A 22,315-nucleotide genomic window follows, 5' to 3' on the forward strand; every position below is an offset into this window, starting at 1 on the left:
GTAGAGCTGTCAAAAGGGCTTGTCACATGATCTAAAAGAGGCGATGAAATGAGATACCACTGAAGGTTTTAGCTGTGAGTTTAAAGATTGAGCTTGAACATATTCAGTTACTTAAAATATATGCCCTGTTCTTCCTGTTTAGAAACAATGATGGGTATATGCAGGTACATGTGTATATTGGTAGACATGTATACTGTTTTTCTTTGTATTTGGAGGGAAAATTTGATTGTGAAATTTAAAGTTAAAATTTTAACCTATGTTTTTGTTGTAAATCTCATCAACCCACCTTCACTGACAAATGCTATGGTTACATTTACAGTGTATCCATCTCTATGTACTACTTGAGAGAAAAATCTTTTGCTCTCTCTATGTACACACACACATACAGTTGAAACTGTTGGATTTTGCACTGGGGCTGCGAGTCATTTAATGTACCTTTAGGAAAAGGAAAACTATATGAAGGAAATAAGTTGCCATTCTTATCCCTCTGTACTTTCTAATTTAGATACATATTGCTTGTTGCCATGATATAGTATCAGACAAAGTCTAACCATCTCTATCAGCCTGGATTCAGACATCCAACGCAACTAAATTCAAGGATACAGAACTATTTTAGAACCTTGGGGTTCCCTGATGACCTCAATTACTGGTCTGGTGGCTGATAAAGGTGATATGCAAAGTTAACAATAAATGAAAGCTTAACTTTACCTGATTGACACAGTTTCTACACATTAAAGTTCGGGCTGACCAGGTATCTCAACAGATTTAAAAAAAAGACTCCTGCAATTAAGCTGATATATCTAATGCATGTTTTTCACATCAAACTGTTAAATGTGACAGGGGAGAAGGGAAGCCCCCCTGTCACATCTCAATTCAGACTGAAACTGTTTTCCAAGCAAACTTGGAAGGCAGCCAACACAAAAGGGACAGGCGCTGAGCAAGCATGCACAAACATGCAAACACAGGCCACCCAGTGCCACCAGTGTGGCTGTGGATTCAGAAGGTGGAGAAACTGAGAGGACAAACCTAATGTAAGATGAGATTTACTTTTGTGTGAAGAATTGTTTTGAAGATTATGTTACTTTGGTATTGGTTGGACGTTGTTTATAATTGAATTATTGGTTCATGATTTGATAAATATATTCTTTATATTTTCACGTAAATTAGGAACTATAATATTACACTGTGCAGCTTGTATGTAGTGTTTAGGATAGTTTAGACTGAGATACTGTGCAGTGAGGTGATGTATCCAGTTTTTTGTCGGTGTCCTGGGGTCCTAATGTTTTAAACAGATATTAAAGTACACATGTTCCAATGATGAAGCTGTCCCTGTGCTGTTCCTGACCCACGACCTGAAATAGTTCTGATTACGTAATAATGCTAAAACCGCGCACATACACCAGTGTTAACCTAACAATTTGCCCTCACTGATAAAAGCCATGCATGGGAAAAGGGGATGAGAAAAAGGGGCTGGTTGTAAAGTAGAGAGGGGAGGGCAGGAGGACTCTTTGGCCTGTCCAGCCTGGTCAACAGTTGGATAGTTTGCACGTAGATATTAGGTCACTGTTGGAAGCCAGAGGAGTGCAGGGGATGAAAAGTGGATGCCAGTGGTGACAACATTGACTCAGCTGACAGGAGCTTAGTGACTGCCTGTTTGGATGAACTGAATGGCCACAGCAAACCAGGGAGGGACTGTTCCCCTTTCAGTTAGTCACACCATAATTACTAAGCCAATGCAACGGAAAATCCAGTTGATGGATGCTTACTTTTACAGAAGAACAATACAGGCACTATACTGTATATATCTCAATACAGTACATGTGCTATCATGCAGTAGGGTGTATGTTGTAATTGCTATGTCCAGATTAAAAAGAGCATGAGTTGGGAGATGGTGTTGACACTTTGCCAACAAACAACAGTAGTTATTAACAGCTTTAGTATAATTCTATGATGGCCAACTATCTCCAGTGGCACTTTTTGGGCTGCTGTTGCTAATAAGGTTTAAAGTTAGAGAATCTCCTAAAATGTTTGGTGTGTCCTCTACAATATTTCTGAAATGGTGGAAAAGCCTCAAAACCAAATTTATACAGTGTGACCCAAAAAGTTTCACAGTATGGAAGGCGAGAGCTGACGTGGTTGCAGGTTTTCTGAAAAGCAATGTGAGGAGTATTCGCGACTCTGAAATGTTCAAGGTAAGTGAGGTAAATTTGATTTGTGAGGCAAACAAGAGGTTAGCCTTCGAATAAGAGACTTAAAATAATTTGAATCAATTAAGAAATTCAACAAGAATGGATTGATAGATAATGTAGCATGTTTGAAGTCCTTTACCGTCATGACATTGCTCAGAGTGAATCCAGAGTTCCAAAGTTCAGTGAGCAGTTTCTCTAGCAGCTCGGCCCGACTCTGAGCCAGACGAGAGGGGAAGTTGGATTTGAAGGGCTTCACCAGTTCCAAAGGGATTACCTGTAGGGCGCGTACATCCTTCAAAACTGCAATTTCCTAAATGGGAAACACAGGAGAAACAATGAACTTAAAATTGACCATGTTAAAGTTTTGCAGTGTCTTACACACTTACAGCATGCATTGTCACTGACAAATCATATCTGTGTGATGCTACATGTGGTGATTTGTCATTCAACACATCTGACAGAGAGACAAGTCACAGCAGAAAATACAAGTGTATGATTAAAGTAAGGCAAAAGAAGGTTCTTGGAAAATCTTCTCTCAGCTGTTTGGCATTTTAACTTCATCAGGTGAGTGAGTGGAATGCATGTCGGAAATATGCGACCTGCGCAATACAATACACCCTTTGAGAAAAAAACAAAACATCAAATTTGTCACAGACATACAACAAAACATTTAGTCATTGCTCTAATGGAGCTCTTAACAGATCCAGAAAGGCCGGTCGATGATTTTAGAGAGCTGAGACTATTTATTGGGACCTAAATTGATCTTTTTTAAAAGATTCCACTCAGCACACATACAGAGCACATGTCCATGCAGAGTTACACATCCGCTTCACTTACTCACCACTCAATCCACCATCCCAGTAACACTTAATGGTCTCAACCATCAAAACATGTAAAAGTCCACTACAGTACACAAATAACAAACACCCCTTCTCCTGAACTGAACCTGCACTAATACCTCAGCTGTAATTATAGGTTACAAGCAGGCAGTAGAAAGAGCTCAGGGTGGCTACAACGTGGGACTTGTTTGGAAGCTGGGGCAGTCCATGACAACACCTCAGACACCTCCAAACTCAAACTCAAAACCTCTAAATCAGACTCTAGTACAAGCTGAGGTAAGCTGCATGCAAGCAGTGAGACCTTTGTAATCATGTAATCATGTCGGAAACCTGACATTTCAAGCTTCTTTTTAAAATGCAAAAAGATCTATCACTCTCTCTCTCTCTCACACACACACACACACACACACACACACACACACAGGTATCTACACACTAAGTCATTACAAAAACATAACCTGCAAAATTGACTAATCCAGGGAAAAGGCAAATTATGCTGAATTGCTTTTTTGGCAACAAGGGACAGTGAAAAAAGTACACACAATGTGACAAATTCATTTTTAAAAGTGTTAAGATTATAGGCGTCCTACTGTCAGAGGGTAATGTTACATGATTCTATCCAGCTGGTGATTTTTGTTGCATCTTCCCCCTCCCTCTCCAAACATTTCATCACTGCCTTTCAGCTATAAACTACCAAACTTGTTAGTAGTAACATAATTTGCAAGTGGATACAAACAAATGCTTATTTGATACACATTTGCGTTTTATGAATGGAGATCAGGAGAGAGGGAAAAAACAGATAGTACAGGAGTTCCTGGAACATTTGGACATCAATAATCTGCTTTTTTAGGTGAATAAACACACCGAATGTAAAAACCATATTATTTGCATCAAGTAGCTACAAAGATAGACGTTCACCGACTAGTTGTTAACTTTGTCTCAATGCTGTTTAGAGCTGAGTAGGTAGATTTTTCTCTAAAATGGTTGATGAGAGCCAAATTTAAAAATTGCAAAACCAAAAATATGAGTTAAGACACAGGTGACCCCTTTCACTTTACATAAATATAAAAACACACTGTATTGAATAGTGCAGTTTTCGAGAAAGTTTTGAAACTGAGAAGAAAAATAAATGTCCATGAGCATAATGTGTAATGCCCCCATTATTCAACTTACTCAGTCTTTCATCAGATCTGTGACAGTTTCAAACACATACACTGTATCTGTCTAATGGTCAAAATAGAAATCATTAGAATGATTAGCAGAATTAACATTTCTCATGTAAACTAATGGAACTGAATAAACTAGTTCATTCTGAAAGAAATTGCATCATGTTTAACAATACCAGTTTTAAAAAAGACACTTGGTCAAGAGAACATTTTTCCCATCCTGACTTAATAAATGTCTGTCCTTTCTGCATGTGTTCATCCACATGAGCTCAGTCTCTGTGAAGAGGCACACATGTTTCAGTATCACTGTTATGAAGTAATAAGAACTCTGCACCTAGATTTTCTTGAGTGTTGTGTCTTCCTTGTAAGTGCCATATAATGTCTGAGAGGTTGCGTAGTATATTCCAACAAAACCGTCGCTTCAATCCAACAATACACAGAGAGACCAATAAAAATACTGAATGTTAACACAAATAATCTTTTCCAGAGCTTACATTAAGTGGAAAATTAGATTAAATGTTGCACAAGTTTGAGCTATTTTGTCCAATTGCTTACTGTGGAGTGTGAAAGTAAAAAACCTTTCTGATCATTGTTTTGAATGTGTGCTTGAGGGTTCTGATCATCAGATTGATTTGATCTGAAACATCAAATCAATCTTCCATTTAACTGAAGCCATTTAACTGAAGCCATTATCTGTTCACACACAAAAACAAAGTTCAGCATACAAACCAGTGTTTTTTCACTGATCCAATTATTCATACCAATGACACTATTTCCTAACTCACATAAAGATTATTAGTGTGCTCAGGATACCATACATCAACTGACTGATTAACTGATTGACAGAAAATCAACAGATTTCATGATGAAACACAAAAGTGTGTTTTCTGGTTCCAGCATACTAAATGTGAGGCGTTGCTGATTTTCTATATCCTGTCAACATAAATTAAGTCCCCTCAATCACAATTTCCAAAAATGGATTCTTTATCATTTCCTGATATGTTACAGATTTAACAAATAATTGGTTTTCTATCTTTGAAAACATAGCTAACAGGTTGATCAATAATTCAAATAGTATTTGGTTGTGTCCCAAACTTTGACTTCACAAACTGGGGTGGGGGGGTAGTACTGTATACTCTGATAAAGCTATTGCTTCAAACCAAAAGCACAGCAATAAAACAAAAAAGTACCAAAGCACGTGAGGCCAACTTTTTCCATTGTTTGCCTTTGGTGGACAGTTAGAAAGTGTTGCACACACTGCAGCTGTTTTATCTGTATGATCACTGTGGGACGTGTAAATAAGGCAACTTTACGATCACGGTATCAATCCACAGCCATTTTCTAGTTTTGGAGTGGAAATGTATGTCCACATATACTGTTTACATGAGTGATCACATTTCAAAACATTTATTTCACATTTATTACACAATATTTAAACTATATCACAGATAAAGAAAGCAAACAGAAAATCTGAAATCTGTTTATTTAGACAATGGTTCTATAACACAGCATATGCTGGATAACACAGGCTTGAGAGGAGAGTTGCTTAGTGTGTACTTGAGGCCAGAAAAATGCTTTTCTTTTCAGAACTCCAACTTCTTGAAAAGGAGGGTTCACTAAAAGAATAATATTCTGCCTATACCTGATTTGTAGGCTTAGAATAATTATATTCATTCATACATTTCACCATTCAACTGTGATCTGCTGCCTTTATGATACTAATCAATATTTAGAGCCAAAACAGATTTGCCCACTTATCCACAGCACAAATCATGACATAATTTGTCTTCTGCAGTTACAGCTGCTGCTGCTGCTGCTGCTGCTGCTGCTGCTGCTGATGTAAGGGGGAGGGGGGGGCAATAAGAAGGATTGCAATCTAATGAGAACCTTCTTTTCAGATTTGTGAAATAAATGAGACCCAAACATTTAACTTTATTTACACAAAGCCCAATGAACAATGAAGAAATAACCCTCTATTGTTTAGTGAGGATGACGGATGAGATGCATTGCTATAAAGGAGAGCTGGCATCTAGCTTCTATAACTATAACCCTGTCCATTCACCTACCTTTAATATAATAAATACTTTATTGTATGTATTTATGTATCTTTTTTATTGGAATAACGTGGTACATAGCTGTTTTGGTTTGGCTGCCAGTGTGCTTGGGTTTGCCGACATGCTGTCCCGGTATGTGTCCCACCCTTGAGAATCCTGCGTAAGCCTGTCTCATGAGAAAGGGAGGTCCAGTTTGTATTCATTCAAGATGATGTTGGTATATGTAGAAATGAGATTGTCCTCCCAAGAAAAACGACACAGGTCATAATTTAAAACGTCCATAGTAATTACAACCTGCAGTGGTGCAGTTCAGATGATGTCTATATAAGTCTATATGATGTCTATATATACAAATGTCCTCATTTGAAGGTGGTGGGTTGAGTGGATGGCATAATCCAACAGCACACTTTACTACAGGAGACCACCGTTCAGCTTGCTTTGTGGGGTGCTGATTGTCAAAAAAAAGTACATCTAGAGTTTTACAGAGAGGAAGATGGTAAAGAGAGTGAAGGTGGATGGACACATTTATTGCAAAATCATTGTCAAAGCAAAGCTGCTATGGAGGCAGAGGGAAAATCTGTGGTCTAACTCCAGCTGTAATTCTACTGCTGTATAAACAATTTTCAGGCTAGTGTGTTACAATACCTGTATGAAGGCAGTGGCCATAACCCGGAGGCGGCTGACCGAGTCTCCGGTCCTTGCCAGCAGGTTGGGCCAAGTCTGCTCCAAGCAGTGTGTCACCTCAGCCCTGCCCAGTCCCAGACCTGGGATTAGCTGGCTCAGCAGGAGCCGCAGCAGCTTCAAGGAGGCCTGGAAAACCTACAGAAAGAGCCAGTGGATGTGAAGCTCAGTACTTGGTGGACTTTCCAAGAAAAGCTAACACCAGGGTGACATCAATTAGCAGAGAGGCTAGACTTCGCAATATTTAGTTTGACGTTTTTGTTCCCTTTCCTTTTTTCTTTTTTTTTTTAAAATATACTCGCTAATAAGCTAACCAGACATATCCTCCAGACAGTGGAGTGTCAACTAACATACCTCTTACAGGTAAATTGAATAACCAGTGCATTATCAATATTTGTGACACTGTGTGTTTACCAGATAGATTTAAACTAGAAAAGACACAACGCAAACAACATGGGCTACATTCACACCCAGGATGTAATTAAAGGACATGCAGCTCAAACCACTGAGTTACCAGAGAAAGGTTTCTTAAACATGGCAAAAACTAAGGGACACTTGTGGATCAGAAAATTATCCAGTTAACATCTTAATGGCACATTCTGTGTATACATGTGGCTAGGAAAATAAATCACTAGAATTATTGCGGCACTACTCTTTTCATTACTACACAAGCTGTAGATGGTTTCCAGAGGTGGGTTACAAGGCCATCCTTGTCAAAACTGTTTGTTCAAGGAAGCCAGTTTTGGGAGAGAGAACTAGGGTTGCATATGATACAGTGGAAGCATTGTTAAGTGTGTGCATGCGTGTTTGCTTATGTTTTAATAACATGAACATTAGTTCTGTTTGTAACAGGACTCCAGAGAACATGATTAAGAGTTTGACAGTGACAAAGTAAATATATCTATGATGGTTTCATAGGGCTGCAGCCTCTGTTCAATTAACCTGGACATTCACGGCATTCCCACCAAGACAAATGCCCTCTGAGGACTCACATATGACACTTTATCCAGGAGGGCTCTCTTGACCAGGAAGACTGCAGATCTAATAATGTTTCTCAGCTCCTCTTTGGGGGTGGTGGATGAAACCTCCAAAAGCCTCTTATGCACAGCAAGAAGTGCATCCTCTCTGTAGGACCAGGTTTTGGAATATGCCCCAGCTACCTGGAAAACAAAAGAGTTGCCAAGGAGGGGGGAGATATCACAAATATATTATCAGTTATGTAGATATTACAGCAGATGTCGAGAACGTTTTTATATACACTGTGTAGAGTATAAAGGTCATACATTACAGACCCATACAGTATAGCCACTGGTATTTGTTTATTAACATTCGTAAACAGGATTGATAAGAAACCATTTAAGCAGTACAAATCAACATTTTTTATATTATCCATGTCATGCATGACTATGTGTAGCATAAAAGGTGTCACTCGTAGTGTCAAACCCACAGAGATTACCCATCTCTGCAGTTCTCCTCAGTGGAACGGAGCCTTTTATCCACTGTTAGCTGACTGCTTTGGTTTCCCAGCCCACAAATTCCACTCTCAGCAACCCTTTTTCCAGCAGCTGCAGGCTACTGTTGTCAGCAAAAAAGCCCTGATAAACCCTACTATAAACCACCTGACCAGCATTCATGGAAAACAAGATGAAGTTATCTACAGTAACTCGCTGAACATCTTGCAGCTAGAGCTAGATATGTTTCTCAGGAGTTGCTGGACACCGAAAAGAGCTAAAAGGAGCACAATCTCCCTAGTAATGTCAAATGTCAATTGCCCTGAGATCTTTTTTTAAAAAGTGAAAAAACAATGTTAAGTGTGTTCTACCAAATATCTATAAATAATTACATTAAGTCAATAAATGCTAACAACCTATGTAATGTTAACAATGTCTCTAATTACCTCAGACATACACTCAACATTTAGGTACTGTGACTTCTTGTTAGTTATATGCTAATATACACATCCATACCAACATGTCTATGATAGCTAAAATAGGGAAATAATATCCAGTTATACTACACGGTAAAACTTATCCTGAATCAAGACTAAACAGTATTTGTCGGAAAGATCTAAGAAAAAATAATATCCTTCTTTAGCTTAGCTAGCCATGTTTTTCACCTTTTCTTTTTCTTACCAGTCTTTCTCCAAAAACCTCTATGGGAAGGCCAGCTTCTCTCTGGGCCTTGTCCGTCAGGGGCTCTGGCTCCCCGCTCTTCTCAGGGCTAGGTGGACTCTTTTGGGCCTCAGGTTGGGGGGATTGCTCTATTGCAGGACCCTGAATAGTCTCCACCGGAGAGTCTTTCTTCTGAAAGGCAGGGAGTGGCCTTTCATCGTAAGGCACACTGATAACCTGACAGCACAAGACAAGAATGTGGTATTTAAAAACTCAAAAAAAGATATATAAAAGATACAATATTCACAAAAAGTGTTTTGCTTTTGTATATTGTTTATATTTCAGTATGAAAAAATAGGGATTGCACTAATTAGAGTGCAGATATCCGCATGGATCTCTGTACTCTACTGTGTGTGTACAGATAACAGAAACAGGGATTTATTCATCTTGCATCATGCCTAACTTTAGTGGATTATAACATGGTATGGAATTAATCTGCAGATGGTCCAGTTCAAGATGAGACCAAACATGTTTATGGATGTCAGTTTTTGAGCCATGACAAAGGCTAAAATATGGCCTGCAACAGGTAAGCTATGTTTTTAGCCGATTACCAGAGATGTCTTTTGCTATGCACACCTATTGTAAAATGGCAAGGACTGATGAAGATGAAGATAAAAGCTTTATGATAGGCTCATGAGGGATCACATCTATAATTATTTGATTTCACAACACAACTCACTGCCAAGGTACCGAAATTTGGCACCAACTGATCTAACATGGCATCAATGAATGATTGGTTGTCCCTAGCAGAAACAAGACCGCAAGCTGAAGCTGCTGTAGATCACTTGTGGCCCCTATGGGCCGTAAATTAAGAGGAGTAAGGAGTCATGGTTAGGGTTAGGGTTTTCAAATCATAGCAACCACAAAAGGTTGAGCATACAATCATGAATGTGCACAAAAAGTATTAGGCTTATGGGTCTATTAGTATATGACATTAACTGTAGACAGATGCACACACAGACACACACACACACACACACAGACACACACACACACACACACACACTTGATCCTAGAGATAATAATACATTTTCCAGAGATTTCTCGGTTCAAATGCTCTGAGAAAACTGATCTTCACTTTCAAGTCTGAAAAGGATGTCCATCCATTTGAAAAATGTATCACCTCTACCTTTATTCGTTTCACTAACTCTCACTAGTATGTCATCACTGAATAGGTCGCTCGTTCAACATCATGACGACAATGAATGTTTGACCCCTTCCATACAGACCTACGCTCCATCCAGTCAGCACTGTCTCCTATGCCCCTGAGCCAACTGGCACCTTCCTGCCTCCTGCAAGGCTCAAAGCCCTGCCTTGAGGCCAGGTTGGCAGCTGGTAAAGTCAGCCAACTGTTGCACGCTCTTAATTAAATAGTGAAACTTAAACCTGTAGTGAGGGCTGGCCCCAGTCGGTGGTGAGTAAAGCATAAAAGCCCCTGCTGGTCATAATCTCCCTGTGTGCTCCATGTTCCAACATTACAGAGGCTTAAGCCAGGAGACCAGTTTCAGACAGTGCTGTTAAATTATTTTTTGTGATGCTAGAGACGGCAATGTCAACCCATCAGCCTGTCCATTGGTCATTGTGTTGGCTTGATAGTTCATAAGTCCACACTTTGATCCACACTGAAACATATCAACAACTATTCAATAGATTCAGATCTAATTATGTACAAACATTCATGGTCCCTAGAGAATTTATCCTACTAAACTTGTCCCGGTGACTGCCCGACATTTCCTTTAGCGCCACCACAAGGTTGACATTTTTCTTCTTTAATCAAACATCTAAAACAATTACTGGATGGATTGCCATGAAATTTAGCAGATAATTATGTTGCCCAGCAATGAATCCAAATGATTGACTGACTTTGTCTTGTAGTGCCACATTTATGGTTTTTAGTGAAATGTCTTAACGAATGACATGAAATTTGGCAATCTGATGTCCCACTCAGTATAAATTTCAGTCAAGCACCACTATCAGGTCAACGTTTATGACTAAATACCTGTACAATTAATTACATTCCCATCAGCCTTAGCCTTACTTTGTGTTTTGTGCTAATTAGCAAATGGCAGCATGCTAACGTGCTAATCTAAAATTGTCAAGACGGTAAACCTGCTAAGCATCAGCACATTAGTACTGTCATTGTGAGCATGCCCGCCTTACCATTTAGGTCAAAGCATTGTTGGGTTTACATACAGCTTCACAGAGCCATCAGCACTGGCTTGCTTGCCTTATCTGCTGGTGTTGGACATGTTTCATGTTTCCATGTGAAGATGAGGCATATGATGAAACACGAGGTTTCATAAAGTGGCACTTACATCTATCTTGGGTACAGCAGACTGGGTACAGGGTGTGTCGGCTTGGCTAAGTTTGACCACAACCATTTCTGTGTCTGACAGTTGGTTCTGAGGAGTGTTAGATTTCTTCCCCTTCCTCAGTGTGTCTGCGGTCACATGGGGCTTGGTGGGGACTGAATGGTGACCTGGAGAGGGCAGGAGGGAAGGTGGATCCTGGGCCGGGGTTGAATCTGCCGCCCTCGTGATCTAGTGACAAGGTACAGGGACAACATAGAAGCCAGTTGAGGCAGGATAAGTTATGGGTAAGTAATGACTTTTTGTTTAATACCAAGAAGTTTTGTATCCGCCTTCTGTTACTACACAGGTGAAGCATCGCAATCAGTGGTTGATGACTGACCATTTCCATGTCCAGCAGGTTGTAAACCTCCAGCTGTTGGTAGACGCTCTTCCGATACTCCTCCATCTGTTCTTTCTTCTTCTTGGCAAGGTCATAGTCTTCCTTTTCGATGGCACATCTCTTCTCCACATCATATCGAGCCAAACGCTCCCCCACCTGGAAGAGCCCGGAAAACGGAGAAGTGAGCCTACATCACACAGGTAAACATGTCTGTTATACAAATCTCCTCTTGTTCTTGAGTTCCTTGATTTTATTCTTCTTGACCTTGTGTTGTCTTAAAGATTATTCTTGTTTATTACAACATGGATCCAATTTTTTGGTATCACTGCTTTTTTAATTATAACACACAAGTGGCAGGTGCATTTCTGAGATTTGGGAGCGTGGTGATGTCATGGGGAAAGCCCCATTTTTAATAAGAAAACAAAGCTGAATGCTATAAATATTACCCCAACTGTCTATCACCTCACAGTGATGTTGCTGTGTTCCCAGATCTTAGCAATTACTTTGAGTAATTGAGCGAGTACAATATTAATTTAACCAACTAAATAAAACTACAAAAATAAGTTAAAATAAACCTGAATTACTCTTTAAACCTAACCAAAGCTGGTTTATAAATTGACTGGGATGTTATTAAGCTCTGCCATGTTTAATAATACAGGCCATACCCTGGTACAATATAAGCGTTAGTGTGCCACATGGTGAATCATTAGAATTTACAGACTGGAAATTTGAGAGCAACTTCCAGTAAGTCAGACACGTAATTTTTTTATGAGGACATTCCATTAAGCTGAATTAAGTTGCTAACCGGGCGCCAAGCAACACAGTCTGAACGGCAACGCTTCGTGAGTCTTTACTCCTCTTTTGGACAAAATGAAGTGGTGCAATCCACATAGCAGCTGCTTGGCCAGTTAACATTTTGGATCTCCAGCATGTAGTGCTTACTGAACTCTGGTCCCCTACTCCATAAGACCCTGCTATTCCTTCAATTGGCGTAAAGTAGGCTAAGTGATGTGAAAAAAATATACTTGGCCAATGCTCAGCCTTCTGGCCAGTCTTTTCTCTGTCATTTGTCATTTGTTCAGATATCGTGTAACACAGTAGACTACCCTCTGACATCCTCAGGGTGCGTTGAGGGATGTTCAGCATGACTACCTTGGCAACTGCTTTGTCTGTGATGCTAATATGCCATGCTAACAAGGTGCTAGTGTGTGTGAGTTATCTGGTTACAGGAAGGCTTGTGGTCACAGGCAGAGGGAGAGACACTACCCAAGGACCATCACTGCAGCTGTCGAGCTTATTAAGTATTCATGGTCAGCATGGTAACACTGTACACAAAGGAGGTCAGTAACAGGAATCTGAACAATGTTTAACAACTACTGTTACAAACAATGGTGATATAACCCTGGATACCTGTAAAAAATAATACACATTTTTTTAAAAATCAGCTATAACTGATTTAAAACTCTATAGCTGGAGTGCTGACCGGGACCAGAAGGAGAGTTAGCTTTCGTATTGATTTTAAAATTCTTTTACTTGTTTTTAAAGCACTTCATGGTTTAGCACCAGCATATTTATCACAATTTCTGACAGTGCACGAACCAGCACAGCTCCTCAGGCAGGAATCTTTTAGCTGTTCCAAAACTAAAACCTACGGAAAGACAGCTTTTAGTTATTATGCTACGAGCTGCTGGACCAGACTGCCTGAGGATCTGACAACAGCTGAAAGTGTGAACATTTTTAAAAGGAAACCCACCTGTTCAACCTGGCTTTTGATTAATTATTTAATAGTTTATAGTCTTTTTAGTTTTTCTTGTGTTTGTTTTTGATGTTTGATTGTTTTTTTAATCTTTTATTTTGTCTACTTTATTTTACACTATTTTATTATTATCATTTTATAGTTTTATCTTCTCATCAATTGTATTCGTCTATTTCTTTTGTCTTTTAATCTCTTAACCTCTCTTAACCTAGCATTAGTCCAGTTTTTATTAAACTAAATCTTTTATTTTACTTTTCTGCTATCTGTTTTAATCTATTTTACCCTAGTTTATTTAACTCTTTATTTTTACTTATTTTATTCCAATTTTTAAACATTTTTGTTATTTTTATTATTTTTTTTGTTTGTTGGGGGTGGAGGGTGGGGGTTACTGTTATTATTGTTATTGTTGAAATAATGAAAATAAAAAAATGTTAATCACTAATAACAGCCAATCTGTATTTTAACTATAGGAAATCTGAAAACTGAAGAACAGGGAGGAAGTTCTCGGGAGATGCCAACATCAGCTATAAGCCAAAAAATGGTCCAGTCAAGAATAGAGTTTAGTACTAGAAATTGGGATTTCAGTATTTTACCAAAAATTCTTGTCAACATCTATTGCCTTTCTATTGCCAATTACCTCAAAGGATATGTAGCATGTTTGCTTTTGTGTGTTTACATATATGTCTTTGTTTGTACTGAAACAAAGACACATACTCTAAATTTCTGTGTTTGCATACTCCTTGTTTGTACTGAAATAAAGACACATACTCTAAACTTTGGTGTGTTTGCATACTCCTTGTTTATACTGAAACAAAGACACATACTCTAAACTTCATTAATATTACCATGCAAATACCAAAGTCCAACCTTATAATACCTTTACGAAAATATAACTGGTTCAACTTTTCAGCTACAGCTCTTCAGATTAAAAAATGGCAGTTTAGATTCCAGCTGTGGGGGAAAATATTCTTAACAGAAAGTTTGAATGAAGTGCAAAATCTGTAAAACAAAACTATTCTGGAAGGTCAAGTGGCTTAAACCAATAGTTTGACATTTTGGACAATGTTCTTATTCATTTTCGTTCTGAGAGTCAACAAATAAAATCAATATGGCTCTCATGTTTCTGTTTTCATTATGGAGAGCAAGGAGGTGCTATACTTAGTTTAGTTTAGTTTAGTAAAATGACTGGGACCACAAGAAAGCAGTTAACCTGGCTCTGTCCAATCTTCTAGTCAAACGTGCCTACCAACGCCTCTGAAGCCGAAACTTCTTTTGGTCTTTTGAAGGCCTTAAATATGAATTGTTCCAAGACTTCTTCAGACTGTGAGCATGTCAGAGTTACCTCACACTGGAGTGAGAACACATCTTGGTATTTGTGTTGTATACTGGTCAACCAAGTGAGCAAATATTTGGTGTCAGTGTATTGTAGTCACCCAGCTGCCTCACAGCAGCTACTGTACCTTTTGCAGGTCAGCGATGGCCTGCTTCAGGTTCTTAGCCTGCTCGTATTTCTCCTGGCGAACCATGTCCTGTTTTTTTTGGTCCAGGAGACGAATGATGTGAGCCACTTCTGGATCCTGGTACATGTCGAAGGCCAGGTCATCCAGAGTGGATATGGACTCACATTTGCTGGGTGCGAGACAGAACACAAAGATACAAAATGATCAGTGTCATTTCCAGAAGACACAATTAAGACATGAAAGAAAACTGAAACACTAAAATGTTTTTGTTTTTTTTACACAAGGACATCGTACTGTTAAGTGCGAGTGTGTTAGACTATGAAACATGTTCAATATCAGTTAAATGGGTTAGGCATTGTGCAACTTCTGATCAAAGGGGAAAAACACTGACCAACCTCCCAAGGAGTGAGACCCTGAGGTGAAATGTCCCTTGGGGGTTGATATTAAAAAAAGAAAGAAAAGAAAAGGAAAAAAAAACTATTTCGAAATGTGTTTTCCTCTTCGCACAGACCACCACCTGCATTGTCGTCCAATGCAAGTGACCTTGAATGCCTTATTGGTTGGCTTCCAGACAAAATGGCTTTGTTGAACAGTGTTATTGTGACAACACAAAGAAACCAGGGTTCAATGGCCGAGCCTCACCCCATGAAGGTCGTGTCCAAGGCCGTCTCCAGCTGAGTACTGTTGAGGTAGTGTTCGATCAGCTGCTCTCTGCTTGGCTGGGGGTAAACAGATGGACAAATTACAGACACGTGCATATATACTCTACTCTCTACTACTTCCACATACTATTTTTTTCTAATTCCATCAGCTTTAAAGTGACCCTCAGCTTCCCCTTTACCTTAATTGACCTTAACACTGCCCTTTTCAAAAGTGAGGATCAGCCTGAATGACTTCTCTATCGCTGTTAACAGTGTCTACCGGTGACATAAGTGTCAAACAAGATAACATGCAGTATTTTATGAGTAGCAGAGGACACATTTCTGAGCACAATAGTGCACCACTTCCTGAGGGCCTGTAACAGGACAAGTACACAAGAACAAGAAAGAGGGCAGAAAGAAGCCAAATATGTTTTCATAACTCACCATTTTAGATAGTGAAACATTACTGGGATAAATAAAACATTTAGTGATGAATCATAGTAAGGAATGATGAATTTAGTCTGAACTGTTAACTGACATAATGTGTAACTAACCCAGTGTAAATTAAGTGATCTGACAATATAACACTGTCTTCATTAGTCATTGACACAGATTAGATTTGATGTTTTTTGCTTTCTAATGCCAACAAACAACACTTGAATATACTGAAGGTCACCATACACATGTTAAACAGTCAGTTCATCTAAGTTACAAACCCAATGTGTGTTTCAGAAATATAATAATACCACCCAATAGTATTTTGTACGCTAAAAATAGCCTGTATGAAAAACTTGGCATTTCAAAGTAAGAACTAAAAAAATGTCAATGAAACTATAACCCATGGCTGCAGTCAAAAATAAAACCTTAATTGTTTAATAGAACTATAGTTGTTACACAACTATTACTACAACTACAATATCTAAAAAATAATAATAATACCTCCATCTGAGCAATTGATTTAGAAATAGACTAAAATTTAAATAAATACTGAAAATAATATTTGTTAATAATGAAATAACTGAGGATGGATTCAAAAGTTAATCAACCACTTATTAAATTAGAGAGCGAGAGAGAAGAATAACTGAACTGAATTACGCTGATACAATGGTTGAGTATTACCCTGCTATCTAGGGCAGTAACACCACATGAATAACAACAAGGTAGAATAAAAGTCTAAAAACTACATTAGTCTCAAAATGAAATATTAGATCATATTTCATAAACATCATTTGAAGTCTAGAGACTGATTACCTCCACACAACAGTTTACTATCATGATAGAGGGTTTATGAGGTCCATGAAGGCAACTTCAACATATTTGTGACAGTTCTGGTTCGGCAGAAATCTAAGAAGTGGATATCTCAGAATCTGGACAAATGAGACTGAAACTACCTGCATGGCTGCACACCTCTAGAGATAAGTGAGAAAAATGTGTTTTTTCCCCCGGAATTTTTGTGAACCAACCCTTTAAAGCAGCACAAGCTTTCAGCCTGTGTCCACACCACAGTGTCCCACCACAGGACAAACATAACTCCCACCCATAGAACAGATATAACAGAACGAGTTCTAGCCAACCCTCCAGGCAGGATCACTGCTGTGCTCAGAGTCGGATTAGTGGAGCAACAATGCACAGCCTGTTCACTGGAATCTGTGCGAGTCTGTGTCCGTGTCTTTCCATGTCTCTGTGTCTGTGTGTGCAAGTGTGTGTCTGTGTGTGTGTGTGTGTGTGTGTGTTTTAAGGTGCTCTCTCTACTCCAGGAGCTGTCCATCTGCAGGACTATCTGATTACACTGGCTAAACTAAAGGCCTCCTGTGTGATTACATACTACCTTCCCCTTGTGTCTCATTACTACATTCCTGACACATATACACACACACACACACATACAATTCAGGTAAACATGTACGTATGTATACAGTGCATAGAGTGTCTTATACATAAGTGATGTACAAATTATCTAATACAACAACACCATCAAACACTAGCTCAAAACTTACAGGTAAGTTGAACTAAAAAACCTTCTGACATAGTCTCAACAGCTCTTTCTCTTGTTTAAGACTATTGTACTGGATTTGGATCATACTGTGCAGGTACTCATATTATTTGTCCATCTTCAGCCACCTACAAGTATTATAATAATAAAAACTTGAAAAATCAAGAAATGTACAACTTTACACATAGCAAATAGTAATAAAAGGAATGTGTTTTATGAGGAATAAATGAATGATGTACAATATCTGATGAATATTATTTGATCTATTTTCCTCATTTTAACATGCCAAAAGTTCAAAATATCATAGTGACTTCAATGTCAGTGATGGATGATGAAACATCAATCAACCCCACTCTGAATGGCTGATGACAGAGAGATGTCTACAATATCTCAGTGCAACAGCACCACCCACTGCTGTGCAAATGTAAGTTCAATGATGGGTGATGAGAGAGTGCTCACTTACAATTGTGTTAAAAGCATTGCCATCCAAAGAATCTCCCAGAACATTAATGGCAACCAAAGCAACCTGAAATCATAAACAGATGTTGGTGAGGTGAGCGATACACAAAATCAATGCATATGATAAATGGGTGAGTAGTGGGAGGTTAATAGTGGAACTGTTTTACTAGTTTAAAGGACAAGGTGGTGATATTCTCTGTTTTTTCTTTCTGCCAATAAATGACCCTACTACCATAGGTGTAGGTGAAATAAAAGGTGATGTGCCTTCATTATGTTTTTAATTTTGAGTCAATCCCACAGACACTGTCCTCCTGCAGCAAATACTCACTAGACACCAAATGTGTATTTATCCACCTCAGAAAATAGTCCTCAACAAATACAGTATTTACTGCTGTTTGAGTGATATTTGCTAGAAACTAGAGTGCCTAGCTGTTTTAGGATGAGGCCGATTTTGAAAGATCAGCATCTTCAGTAGGACCAAATGGGGTACTGAGAACAGAATTAGACATGGTTAGTTTGGGTCTTTTCTACAACAAAACTAAGAATAACTCCAGCTTTATCCTTTGAGTTTAAAAACAGGGTTTTTTGACATTGGTACTTGGAACTGAATTTAAGAATGAAAAAAATCTAAATCACTTCTACAAATCTGGAAAAGACTGCCTTTAAATGTGTCACCACACACTGTGGTCTCTTGCTATGTCTGATCAATAATGAAAAACATAAAAGTATCCAATTCACAAGGAAATTAAGTGGAAGGAAAAAAGCAAATCATTTATTTTAAGTCATTGTATATCTATCAAGTAATTGATATTATATATATTATATATTATGATATCTAACTAAGCCTTTCAACGCTCCTTAAAAGTACCTGATTGTAGTGATTGTGCCGGTTGACATGGTTCCCATGGAAGGTTATTCTCAGGTACGTTCCGATGGCGTCTACATGGACTGATTTCAGCTCTCGAGCTTTGAAAGCTGTCTTCTCATTATCCGATAAAGACACATACCTGTGTGGTGAGAGCACAGTGCTACTTTATCAACTCCTCTGTGATGAGATACTGTATAGACACTTAATTACCCCTGATGTGAATTTCTAGTTAAAACACTAAAAAGGCAACAGCTCAGATTGGGCCAAGTCTAGTCTGCAGTCTTACCCGAGCCTGCGAAGCTGCCCCGGGAACCCTGGGGTGCTGGTTTCAGGGAGGCTGTCTCCAATGTGGAACTCCACCTTGGCTGGGATAAGGTACTGGTGGGCCAGCAGCTGCAGTTTCCTTACCCTACATCTCTCCACCAGCTGGAGGGTGATGTGCTGAGGATAGGGGCAAAGCCTGTGGAACATTTTATACACAGAAGAATGAGTTCCTCAAAGAGAAGAAAACTCATTTGTGAGCCATCTAAAAGAAACCACCTCTCAGAAAATCTTGTATATTGTTTTTGCAGCTCTAGAGGACATCAAGTCTATGTTCACAATTATTTTTTGAAGCACATTCTGATAATATAATAATAAAGCTCATGGCTATAGAGATAGCAGGAATGTGTCTGTATCTTTAGTAAAATCACTAAGATACCATATATTAACTCTGGCTTTACTATTATTATTTATCTGATTAGTTATGAGATATGAACATGAAATATTCTGCTTTGAATTATGAGTTGAATTGATAACAATAATTATTATTATTATTGCTAATTTTGATTATTTGACGCTGACATGGCTATGCATAATTGATGCCATTTCTCACCTCCGCCTCCTCTTTATAGACAGGTGACTGCAGCACCTGTGATATATTAGCGTTGCTAGTGTTGTTTTTTTTGTTTTGTTTTGAACAGATGGAAAAGAGACAAATTAACTGATTTGAACTGTCTGTCACTCCATGCTGTGGTAAGAAACATGAAACACGTACGTTTTTGGAAATAAATATCTTGAACCAGAGGAGAGAAGTGTTTGGATTTTATGGTCACCTTTTGACAGGGCTGGAGCGCGTCAGACATGGATGCATGTGAACCGAGAACCAAGCTCATCTTTTATAGGAAAAGATTGTGGTTATAAAAGTGAAGCACTTTGTTGGTGTACCTGCTGGATCTCCACCCATTGACTGTCGGTGCATGGACCATGAGCTCCTTTGCACTGAAGTTGTCCTCATGACTTGAAGAGCTGACCACAATGAATCCTATCTTTCTGGGCATCCCTCTAATGGACACTGAAAGTACAGAAACAAGCAACTGTGTCTATTCTGCAAAGAAATTCACTTATTAACTATGATGAATGTAAAGATTATGTCTAGGGCAAGTAAACATTTACTTTCTAGGGCTACAGAATCCAATATGCATTTACAAACATCTGCAACTTCCAGAGTCAGACTGGCATTATACTGAATAGTGGCAAAACTAACTGTAAGTTTGTGCATGTTATCAATTTCAGAAACTGCATTCTCTTTAGGTCTGCTTATCAAACCTCAATACTCTTTTGAAAGTGGCCTTGTCATCAAAGACAGGAAACTGTAAAACTGACGGATGTGGATGTCTTGTCAGATTCACAGTCTTTGCGAAATTTAGCTTTAAAAATTATGCTTGTGTTCTGACAGCACTTCATATTTTAGAACTTTGGCTACTTTTTTGGATAAAAAATATATTTATAATATCAAATGGTTATATTTGTAATATTTGTTTATATAAGAGTTGAAAAAATGTATAGTATACAGTATTAGCAGTTCTATCAGTACAGAAATGCAGGTATATCATACAGGCACCTGTATTGAAAAATCTCCCAACCATGTTCTAAGAAGAGAGAACTGTCACAGCTCTTTGCTCATCTCCACTACTTACAGTAAGAGGATATGAATATTTACTTATACAATTCATAAAGTCACTTCACTTGTTTTGACCGTGTAATGCTCAGCTAACTAGTAAGCGTTCCTAGTAGAAGTGGAGATTAAAGATTTGTTGGAATTTTTCCATTAATAAGAGAGAATATATTAAACGGCCAGTTTGTTTTACTGCATAAAGGTTTTAGTAATAGTGCTCTTCGGAAAAAAGAATCGTGGACTTGACATAATCAGCATCTTACACAGGACAGACAAGCCTTTCTTTATGACTTGAACATGTCAGGCGGGGGTATTAGCTAACTGTTCACTACTCCACCAACGTGGCTAGTCTTACAGTATGTTTGGGTATTTTTACTTGCTGAAATATGATAAATGACCTGACAACTGTCACTCAGTTTGTCATACCTTTCTGTTGGTACACAATTTAAAGTACATAGAAGTTTTCTTGGGTGTATATCAAAGACATCGTACCACGAACATCCCCGTAATGTTGACAGCTCGTAGTTCCATCTCATCTCCATAACCACCGATGACAACAACCCAGCGAGCACATGCGCAATAGTAAGAATGTTGTCGGTCGCAATGGATGATGGTTAATGTAGTTTCGTAGGTGTGTGCCCCATTTTTTTGACTTCAGCAGTTTTTGTTCAAGCCAACTTTCAACGAGGCACACCTTTGGTTATAGTATGTTTAAACTTAATCTTGCAGCAATAATTGTGTCGATAAATATTAAAAATACGTTTTTTTAACGGCTTCTTCCTGGTCGTCGGGGTGGACCAGTAGCATTTTTTCCCTAGGATTACGAGAATGACCCGCCCTACTCTGCCCCCGATTGCCATGTTGCTTTCGTTAGTTGGATTGGTTAGATTTAGGCACGAGGAGTGGGATTGGGTAGAATTAGGGCACAATATCAGGGTAAAGCAATCAGAGGCACAATAAGGCGGGTCATGACTTCGCCATCCTAGGAGAAAAAATATAGCGAAGCGAGGAGAGCAATTAGCGTTGGCACAGGAAGTAAAATAATAAAGGGATAACACTTATCTATGCCTTATTTGGGCTCTTACAATATTGCAGCGATACATCATGATTTTAAACACAAAATCGTACTCCAAAAAATAACTGTACAAACAAACAAATAATAACTGAAGTTTGTCTGGGTAGTTTTGACCTTTCCACGTTACTGAAGTCACATTTCATTGTATTATAATTCTTTGTTCATTTCGTTTACTTACTTACTTGCTAGTTTGTTGTCTCTGTAATAGCTTGTTTTTCATGTATGCCCTGTAAGCTACTATAATTGGGGTTATTAGTATTTATACTATTTTAATAGCAGACCCATTGATTGTTTGTTTGATGATAGTGGGGTAGGGGTGTAATGGGGATTCAACAA

At 38.6% G+C, this 22,315-nt stretch overlaps 1 protein-coding gene across 1 annotated transcript in view; it reads right to left on the reverse strand.

Moving 5' to 3' along the window:
* The window catches only part of cep104 (centrosomal protein 104), a 30,850-nt gene extending 9,420 nt beyond the window's left edge, over positions 1 to 21,430 (reverse strand). The window contains exons 1-13 of the mRNA XM_053317119.1: positions 21,397 to 21,430; positions 20,175 to 20,301; positions 19,255 to 19,428; positions 18,969 to 19,107; positions 18,105 to 18,167; positions 15,650 to 15,726; positions 15,008 to 15,176; positions 11,792 to 11,947; positions 11,416 to 11,640; positions 9,062 to 9,277; positions 7,922 to 8,089; positions 6,894 to 7,067; positions 2,329 to 2,499 (exon numbers count right to left, since the gene is read on the reverse strand). Of these exons, the coding sequence (XP_053173094.1) occupies positions 2,329 to 2,499; positions 6,894 to 7,067; positions 7,922 to 8,089; positions 9,062 to 9,277; positions 11,416 to 11,640; positions 11,792 to 11,947; positions 15,008 to 15,176; positions 15,650 to 15,726; positions 18,105 to 18,167; positions 18,969 to 19,107; positions 19,255 to 19,428; positions 20,175 to 20,287 (1,845 nt within the window). The 5' untranslated portion in view covers positions 20,288 to 20,301; positions 21,397 to 21,430. The remainder of the gene's footprint in view (positions 1 to 2,328; positions 2,500 to 6,893; positions 7,068 to 7,921; positions 8,090 to 9,061; positions 9,278 to 11,415; positions 11,641 to 11,791; positions 11,948 to 15,007; positions 15,177 to 15,649; positions 15,727 to 18,104; positions 18,168 to 18,968; positions 19,108 to 19,254; positions 19,429 to 20,174; positions 20,302 to 21,396) is intronic.
* Positions 21,431 to 22,315: the final 885 nt, after the last annotated feature.

Source organism: Scomber japonicus, chromosome 4 (assembly GCF_027409825.1).
Source record: "Scomber japonicus isolate fScoJap1 chromosome 4, fScoJap1.pri, whole genome shotgun sequence".
NCBI lineage: Eukaryota > Metazoa > Chordata > Actinopteri > Scombriformes > Scombridae > Scomber > Scomber japonicus.